Source organism: Anopheles coustani, chromosome 2 (genome assembly GCF_943734705.1).
Source record: "Anopheles coustani chromosome 2, idAnoCousDA_361_x.2, whole genome shotgun sequence".
Lineage (NCBI taxonomy): Eukaryota > Metazoa > Arthropoda > Insecta > Diptera > Culicidae > Anopheles > Anopheles coustani.
Genome location: NC_071289.1, coordinates 92,633,079 through 92,642,198, shown reverse-complemented (window position 1 = coordinate 92,642,198; position 9,120 = coordinate 92,633,079). Strand labels below are relative to the sequence as shown.

The 9,120-nt window shown below is 49.9% G+C and overlaps 1 protein-coding gene across 1 annotated transcript; it reads right to left on the bottom strand.

Moving 5' to 3' along the window:
• Nucleotides 1-7,868, bottom strand: LOC131265348 (uncharacterized). The gene is made up of 6 exons (XM_058267606.1): nt 7,228-7,868; nt 6,519-6,747; nt 4,298-4,353; nt 1,554-1,898; nt 925-1,491; nt 1-860 (listed from the first exon to the last, which is right to left on the bottom strand). Exons 1-6 carry the CDS (start codon nt 7,866-7,868, stop codon nt 323-325), a joined length of 2,376 nt encoding a protein of 791 aa, XP_058123589.1. The 3' UTR covers nt 1-322.
• Between the last annotated feature and the right edge of the window lie 1,252 nt (nt 7,869-9,120).

The window sequence follows — 9,120 nt, the reverse complement described above, 5'->3', positions numbered from 1 at the left end:
CACTTGATGATTTCGAAATCCGTTTAAGAACCGGTTTAGCGGTCTTTGCAACACCATTGTCGATAACCAATTTTTATGTACGCACGAATATTCTTTCTCTCTTGCTCTTGCTCTATAAACCAACCAAATTTAACATGAAACATTCCATTAAACTCTGTTCAGTACCAACGAAACATAGAAGCGATAAATCACATCAAATCATTCCACACACGCACGCAGGTCCTTTCCTATCACAGTTCCTCCTAATCGCTCGAACTAGAAATTAACCGTTCGTTCGTAAAAGATTTATAAAATGCTTCGACAAGCCATTGCATGCATTGGTTTAGGAAGTGTTTTCTTCGTCTTCAGTGCCACTTTCCTTGTCATCGCACGGGTCGGGTGAGGTTGGCTGCGGTAAAAGTGGCTCATCCTGCGCCTGCGGTTGTGAGTTGCGATCGAAGTTAAGCTCCTTCAATCCTCGCAACTCTTCGAAGGTCATTCCCTCGGCACCGTTCTCCGGGGAAGACTCTTCGGGAACGCCACCACCATTTTCCTCGGCACCGTTGTTTCGCTGTTCCCGGCTTTTCTTCTTCTGCAGCACGCGAAGCTCGGTCGGTGTGAGCATCCCGCGCAGGATTGTGTCGTACGAGACGGCGAGACCCTTCTTGGACATCTTCAGGAACAGTCGGTAGCATTCCTGTTCCTTTGGCGTCTGCAGATCACCGTTGGACGCGGCCGCACTGCCGGTGGAAGTGGATTTGTTCGAATCGGGTTTGCTTGCACCGGTGCTGGACACCGATGTTGTCTGATTTTCCGCGCTCGAGTTGTCCTTGTCCTTGGTCGCTCGGTCGTGCTTTTCTTCACCGCCATCTTTTTCCGTACTAAAAGTAACATACTGTCCAGTTTAAAAGCAATCATAGGATGTGTGTTCGTTGCCATAGATACCTCTTGTCTTTGTCCTTCAGCTGGAATGCGTTCAACGTGCTCACCAGCTGCTGCGTACGGCGCAACCGGTTGGCCACCATCGGCTGGAACGTCGGTTTCCGGTAGTCCCGGTTGAGTCCGGCCGTAGCGACCGACGGTTTGAGGTCGGTCTCCTGAAACGACACCGACTTGCCCGCCTTCTTCAGCATCGGAGCGCGTCCCTTCGTAGGGAAGTGAGCCGACGGAAACTGTTGCTGCTGCTGCTGCAGCTGGCGAAACGTAGGTGGGCCTGTGGTCGGCGAAGGGCTGCCGGTTGTACCGGGGGAGGACGCTTGCGTCGCTTCCTGTTCCTTCTCGGAATCACTACCACCGGAGCTGAGCAGTGAAACAAGCGTCTCGATGTCGCAGGCTCCACCTAACACGGAACGGGATCGCATCGGCAGACCGGCTGGAAACGGTTTGCCGGCTGCGGCGGCTGCTGCTGCTGCCCCGATAAAGTTCGAAGTTCCGCCACTACCATTGCTCGTTCTGCTATCCCCCTCATCACTGAACTCGTCCTCTTCACAGATGTTGTACTCGTCTTTTTCTCTAGGGGAAGATGTAATAAGTTGGCCTGTGGTAGACTCGAACGTTGGAAGATCTTCCCTTACCTAAGTACTTTCCGTCGGCGTGGTTTCTTCTTGCCCTGCAGGAACTTTGAGGTGTCCGGGTCGGCTGGGCGAATCGGCGCGGATAACGCTCTCACCAGTGGCGGATGGCGTCGGTCGTGCGCTTCCGAGTTCTGTCGGTTCGCCTGGAACTGGGCACGGCGCTGCGCCAGCGAGGAATTACGTCCACCAGAATTACCAACGTTTCCGTTGCCGTTCGGGCCCGTACTTACGCCACCGGCTGAAGTTCCGCCGTGAGCCGTACTCGGTTGGCCGTTGTTGGAAGCGCTCGTTGAAGTACCGTTGGTGGGTTTCAATTTCCCCAAACCTGCCGTAGAGGAAACGCTTGTTTCGGTGGGCTGCAAGCAAAACGCAAACGGCACACTTTTTAATTAACCCTCAACGGCCTGTAATGGTGTTAACACATTGAGAGGATTAACTTGTTCATTGAAATTACAAAGGGTCAAATTTAAGGATTTTCATAATTCCCCCCTGTCATTAACAAACATATTGTAAACTTTGTTATATCCCCTACTGGATTAATCGAAGAGATGGACATAATGTTTCAAAATTATAAAAAAATTGGATAACCTTTTTTGGTATAACACTTTTCTATTTTCTTTAGAATTAAATTCAAGCTTTATTTGTTAACCTCGAAAAGAATATTTGAAAAAAACTCATTAAAATAACCCTTCCCTAATGCAATGACTTCATGTTGAACTGTTCACTGTAAGTGAATGTTTTGTTTCCAAAACTGTTCTTTTAAGGGTTAAATCGATCGAAAGTGAAACCAAAAGCCGGCTGTAGTTCGAAGACAACATGTAAAGTCCTACAAGGGCGAATTTCCCCACGTCGCAGAGCATTTTCACTTTTCTTGGTGTTTGGCAAAAACCCCAAATAAAACACAAACTGCATTGAAGCGCACTCTGAAAAATGCATTGACGCAATTCCGGTGTTGGAGAGGAACACTTTGCCGCACAAAGTTTGTTCCTTTCGGAAATACGGAAAGGGCCACGTGTGCAACGGCATCCAGGCGCGTTGGCGTTCGCTGTCACATGTAATGGACGTGTAATTGAACGCCTCCAGTGTGCCATGGCGTGCCGGGAATTAGTGGGAGAGTGGGTTTCCTGACTGTTTTCCGAAACGAACACCATTGTCAATCACGTTAAAACCGATCGACAGCATTCCAAGACACCGTCGATGCACCGGTGTTTAATGGAACGCTACACTTTGTAGCAATATTTCGTAAACAAATTGAACCGATGTTTAACATTCCCAAACCTGTCTACGGATTGTCCGATGGATTCGAGGCCGCGTGATTCTTTCACCCACACCCACGGGGCTTGCATTCCTGAGCGATTTCGTAACTTGTCAGTCATTTTTGGCGTATGCCGGCGATATCGCTACTGCATTCCTCAGCCGCAAAAAAACGGTCTAGGATGATGCATGCAGATTTCAAATTAATCGAACATCAAAAACCCCTTTCCAAACATTCAACTCATCCAGCGCTCTCTATCTCTCTCCCCCCCCTGCCCAGGGTGCTATCTGTTTTGAATCTTTAGGTAATTTAGTTCCAATTCCTGCTCGCTACTTCGATTTATCTCTTACGCGACTGATAAGATTTACTGTGGCAGCTTCAACAGGGACAAGTAGTAGGAAGCAAGGCATTCTTTGCCGGGGGGAGAGGAGGACTATCAAACCGGCCACTGATAATTTATCTCCTAGCTGAATTTGCATGGCCACGGAAGCCAGAAGGTAGTTGTTCCCGAAGTCGATACCCAGGAGCGTTAGTAGCTGTTCGGAAGAGGCACAGTTTGGACGTCTGGAACTACGTTAGAGACTGTGACTGTGAAATGGGTCGTGCCGGGATTTACGCTGTTGTTTTGTGCCTTTTAGTCGCCGGAGGTAAGTCATCTGTTTGTGCTTAGTTCTTTGCCAAATTCCTTGACATTCTACTTTTTCTTTTGATGCTACTCGATCTTCAGTTCAATCGCAGATGGTCTGCTACCGGTGTAATGATTGCTCCGCCTATCCTCTGGATGCCGTCATCTGTGGCCCAGGGGCATCGGGAGGTATCGGGCCCACACTCCCAACCTCTCCAGCACCGACGGTGGCTACCTCAACCTATCCTCCGTGGCTGACGACCTACAACCCTACCCTAGCCACCATTCCACCATGGCCACGGGCTTACGGATACCTGTGCTACCGCGTGGAGCGTTACCGTACGTCACGGAAGCTGTGCCTTCTACCCCCATCCGACTGATGCCCCTCCTCCTATTTGCCCTTCCATTTCCAGTTCCCTACGAGGGCCGCTATGTGCTGGATCGTGGTTGCGCCCTGCAGCTGGCAACCTACGAGACAACGTGTAACAGCGTGACCGGATATCAGGGCTACCGCAACTGCCAGTTCTGTGATTCACAGCTGTGCAACTTGTAAATCTCCTCGTGGACGACCACATCTGGAAGAAGCTGGACCCAATTCATCAATCATATTTCGAAGAACGTGACTAAGCCTCGTCTGAAGGTCGCCGTGGCGGGGATTTTTGGCAGATACTTCTTATCAGTGTTTCCCTGTGTCCCTTGGTGAATAAATCAAATCAATAACTACAAACCCTGCCGTAAATAACTTAATTGCGGCCAGTAGAGTTCGTCGACGAAGGAAAAAGTTCCAAGTGGAATTGCATTCTTGTGTATTCGGGTTCGAAGTCATAAGCACATTGTCTACAGATATTTTAAAATTGACCAAATGATAAATTAGTTGATGCTAAATCACGGAAACGAACTAGAAAACACTTTTCAGTGCACTAAGTGTATCCCATAAAGACACAATTTTAATTTCTCACCTTTTAATTACACACATTAGTTGATGTCAGAGCGCTTTACGTGTCTCGACTGAGTTATTTTTTCGATTATGTTTTCAACGCACGTGTTGTCCACGATTAACGCGATTGTTAGGCAACATTACAGCTATGCATGCACATTGCACTACCCAAAGTGAGAAATGGAATGCATTCCCGGGAACTGAAATATTTGTGTACCTTCTCCTCAGGGGGTCTTTTGTGTACCTTTAAAGTTTATCATTTACATGCATTCCGGAAGGTCCCAGGTCCGATACCCTTTTGCCGGTGAAGTCGAGTTGGGGTTACCCACCTACCGTGCGAACCGTTCCTTAAAGTATGCAAATGCACTCTGGAGTTGCGTGTGAACAACAATTGCAACACAATAACGATCAACGGGTTGCGGGGTTTGAGACGGAGGCAGTAAGCACACGTGAGGTTCCAGAAGTGACTCAAATGTTTGAGGAGCAAGAATCGTTGTTTAATTAGGTCCAACGATGCACTTTGCACAGGCCGGAACGGAATTTGGCGCGGCTTTCCTTCTACCGTAGGCCGATTGCACTTAATTTTAACATTTCTTTTAAGCTCTACTGAAAGGATCCGCAGCTTTTGGTGTCTCTATTTGTATATCTTAGAGTAGCGAATAGTTGTATAGAAAAAGGCACGCTCGTTTTCCCGTCTCTCGGTGGTCACTTGGTTCGGTGGAAAACAACAAGGCTTTTGGGGCGGGTGGTTTGCACTCACGGAACACGTGAACTCCGCTTGGTTGTGCCTTGCCTCACCGTTGGGCAGCAACTGGCACATGGTGCCGTCGGTGGATTTGGCCACGAGTACCCAGTACCGGGTTCCTGGCCTCCAAAAGCACAACTTCCTCTACTAGTATCGGGTGCTGCTGCATGCAACCTGATACTGCTATTCCACAAGAGGGCTGGCAAAGGGAACGGGAAGGGAGCTACGGTTTGCGATTGGATTCCACTCCAATTCGCCGCGAGTTCGATTTATGCTGCCTAATGAGTGCACGAGAGGCAAAAGTTGGGTGGAACAAATCGGAAGCAGTCACGAAGCGGTGTTGGAGTGCATGGCTGCACTTTTAATCAACCCACCGCCCTAGTTGTGCTTCGGGGACGAAGGATATCAGGACCGGGTCGTTGGATTTCGACTCGAACTGACAGCTCGGAAGACACAACAACCGCGCTACGAAACAATGGCCACGATTTGAAGCGGTTCAAACAGAGATCCCTAGAGGATTGATAATAGCTTAAGCGCTCCTAAAACTCCTAAAAAGATAGCCATATTCTGTAGACTATCCTTTGAAATAGATGAAGATAAGTTCCGACGACATAACAAAATCCTTAACTATATGGATTAATAGGAATGCAATACTTTTCCAAGAATCGTAAAGGACACTCAAACCTTGGCAAAAAACAACTGCAGACTGTCAACCATTGGGAAATAATCAAAATGTATTACAAGGTCTGTTCTTGTTGGTATAGAATGATTTTTCACAGTGTTTTTGAATCTTCCGAGCCAACAAAAATATAACACAAATTGAGGCTTTTCCATTTTCATTCCAATTCCTTCCCTCCTATCTCCCGGATCTACCTCAAGCCCCGACTTTGTGGAAGGCATTGGCCTAAGGCTGGTTTAATTGCGCATCGCCTTTTGAAGGGTGTTTGGAAAATCGTGTGGAAACAATCCCTTCCCCCCCATGATCAAGTTCGAACCACTGAATGGAGCCGCCTGGTGGCCCACTTTCTCGTATGGGGTGGGGAACAACCCCCATCGGCGAAGGGCGCTAACCTCATTCTGTCGGTGTTTCTTTCTTGTCTGCAGTAGGCTGGGGTTTGTTTTTGCCTTCCAGTCTGGATTCGTTCCAGTTTCGAACGAATCAATTTTTTGGCAACCAACGTTGTGCATCCAAGCAGTCCTGATTTTCCACCCGTTCGCGATCGATGGCGTCGACCCCGGGGCGTAACACCGGGTGCAGTGGAATGAATTGAAATAATTTCCCCAACCGGTGATTTGAGCTCGTGCTTTTCGGGGGGGGAAAAAGCCGTAATTTAACTTTGATGTAATCGGGAAGAAAATCCCACGCCACGTTCGTCACCTTTCGCCTGCCGGAGGATACTTACCGCGTTCGACGGAGCTGGCATTCCGGCGGGCTTCGGTCCGTGCGAAACATTGTGCTGGTGCATTGTTGGCCCGCCGGGAGTCGTGCCTTCCGTGTCACTGACGCCGGTGTCGGACGAGTCCTGCTGCTGTACCGTTTGGCCGAGGAAGATTTTAATGTTGATACGCGAATCCTTGCCACCACCGCCACCGCCAGTTTTCAGTCCCTTTTTGCATCCCGCGAGTTCGGCACTGTGGCAAGGTGAGAAAACAAAATTGGTTCAAATTGAAACGAAAACTACACTTCTGAAAAAAAACTTTCTTTTCCGAAATACTGATCAAAAGTTGGATAGCGAAAAGTGTTTTTAGAAAACCACTAAATTTTGAAACACACAGTGTGTCCTTTCGGTTTAGCAAACTATCTTTAACTGTCTTTTAAAAAGGGAAACAACTGATTCCCTTAGTTGTTTTTACACAAATTTTCGAGTGAGTATTCGGTTACTTGATATTTTGTCATACAAGTAACTATAATGCGTGCCGATGAATTTTCATCGTATTTGGAAAAATAATTAATCTATCGAATGAATAGCAAAAAAACCAACTTCGCACAAATTAGGATCAACACTACACTACACTAGAGGCAAACTCAATTGTCTTTGGACACATTTCACTTTCTACTTCCGCAAGCGAAAAGATAAAAATCACCCAACCGGAATGCAGATATATACGCACTCAGTTTTGATTCCAGCACCGACGCGTTGCTGCTGCTTCCGGTTGAAGCCGCTCCAGGCCGATCGCTCGCCAACATCACCGACCAACAGTGCCGCTTCCACGCCTTGTTCACTGCCACCACCACCACCACCGGAGGCAACGGTCGCCATGCCGGAAGCGAACGATGACTGCACCAGGATGCTCTGGTCGAGCGAAAGCTGCTTGCACAGCACTGCACCCCGGCTTCGGTCCGGCTGACTGGCCACGGCGGTCCTGGCCTGACCCACGCTGGCACTCGCCGGACGACGAAGCTGACCGCCGGCCGCGTCCGAGACGATGGTCCGCTGCCGCACCAGGGAAGCACTGCCGCCTCGTCGAGCCTGATCGTATGTGTGATAATTTTGAAAACGGTTCGTGTGAATGATCGCACCGGTGACGAGGAACTGGTGGCAGAAGTCTTCCGGCCCGGGCAGGGACGCGGTTCGCCCGAGACGCCCTGTTTGGGCACTGCTTACCGATGCCGGCGAGGCGGGCGTCGGCGCGGGGTAGTACGCTGGCGACGGGGACGACGACGGTTCGACGCTGCACGACACCTGCTTCCGGAGCGCCGGATGCCTTCCCGGTGGCGGTCGGGACCAGTTTAAGCAGCGGGCACTAGACATGATCTTGTTTTAAACGAAAAACCGCAACGACCAGAACCAGCACCGGGGGAGAGGTGTCAGGGATGGGTAGAGCCAGGTTCGGCCAACGTCGTAGTGTGTCGGTGTCGTAGTGCCACTGCGATGTTCTTGGTACCTTGACGAGCGTGGAGGAAGAAAAAAGAAACAGAAAAAATAGACAATATAAGTAAGAGTGACTAGATCGGGGTTTTTGCGGTTGCAATTGATTGAACCTTCAACCAACCACCATCACGACCACGACCGAAAAAGCGAAAACACCAACCAGATCGAGCCGATGCCGTTCGGCTTTGACCCTTTTTTTCCCAGCCTGTCACTAACTTCCCCCTTGTTGACGGTGGTCCTAAGGCCTCAAAAAACACAACCGAATGCAACCGAACGAGAACTCCCATTCTCGGGGAGAAAGCCCTTTCCTTTCTGTCACTAGGCTGGGATAAGGAGGGTGCCAGGAGAACATCTAACCGTCCATCCATCCATCCACTGAAGACCCCCCCCGGACGAAGGAGGGGTCCCGTAGCTCGGCTCCACCCTTGTATAAAGTATATATTATCGAAAACGGATTGACAGGATTCACGCACCTTCAGCTATGGAATGGTCGTAGCGTTGACACGCGACACCACGGCGTACACGCGACACACCATCCGCTGCCCGCGTTGGGTTCCTGGTCCTCCGCCTGGCAGGTGGCAGTCACGACTTCTGGAGCTGGAGCTTCGCACTGTTCTGCACACAACACTGCGCTGCGGCTGCGAAACGCCAGCCAGCCGAGTCCCAAGTGAAGCCCCAGGCGACTTCGCGAGTCGAACCTTGCGAGTGCCAATGCCCTTTTACGACTGTACCCCGCGAGCCGTGCCGAAAGGGAAGGGGGAAGGAAGCGGGTGGCTTGCACTAGGGGGGGGGGGGGGGGGGGGAGGGTAAATGGAGCTTACTACTACTACCACCACCACCACCACCAACAATACTAATACTTCGCAACTTCTTGGACTTACCGTGGGCGTTTGCTATCTTCCTCCAACGCTGAGGTTTCCCGTAAGGGAGCCCCAACAAACACCAAGCTCCAAAAAGGGTTTGGTATCCACAGGAAACGCGGTGGTACGCGGGAAGCTTGCGGTGGTTACACCTACCCCGATTCTACGCCATCGTTGCCCCCAAGAACTCCAATCCGGAGAGTAAAACCCGTTGGCAGGAGCAGCCAATAACTGGAGAGACTTAGGTTAGGGGTTTTTCCTTTTTCCTATTC

Excerpts from the sequence above, each read along its gene's own strand:
- LOC131265348 (XM_058267606.1), bottom strand. The coding sequence starts at position 7,868 with ATGTCTAGTGCCCGCTGCTTAAACTGGTCCCGACCGCCACCGGGAAGG. Across the intron at positions 1,492-1,553 it reads CGCCGACGGAAAGTACTTAG|AGAAAAAGACGAGTACAACA; the intron begins GTAAGGGAAGAT and ends ATCTTCCCCTAG. Across the intron at positions 861-924 it reads CTGAAGGACAAAGACAAGAG|TACGGAAAAAGATGGCGGTG; the intron begins GTATCTATGGCA and ends TGTTACTTTTAG.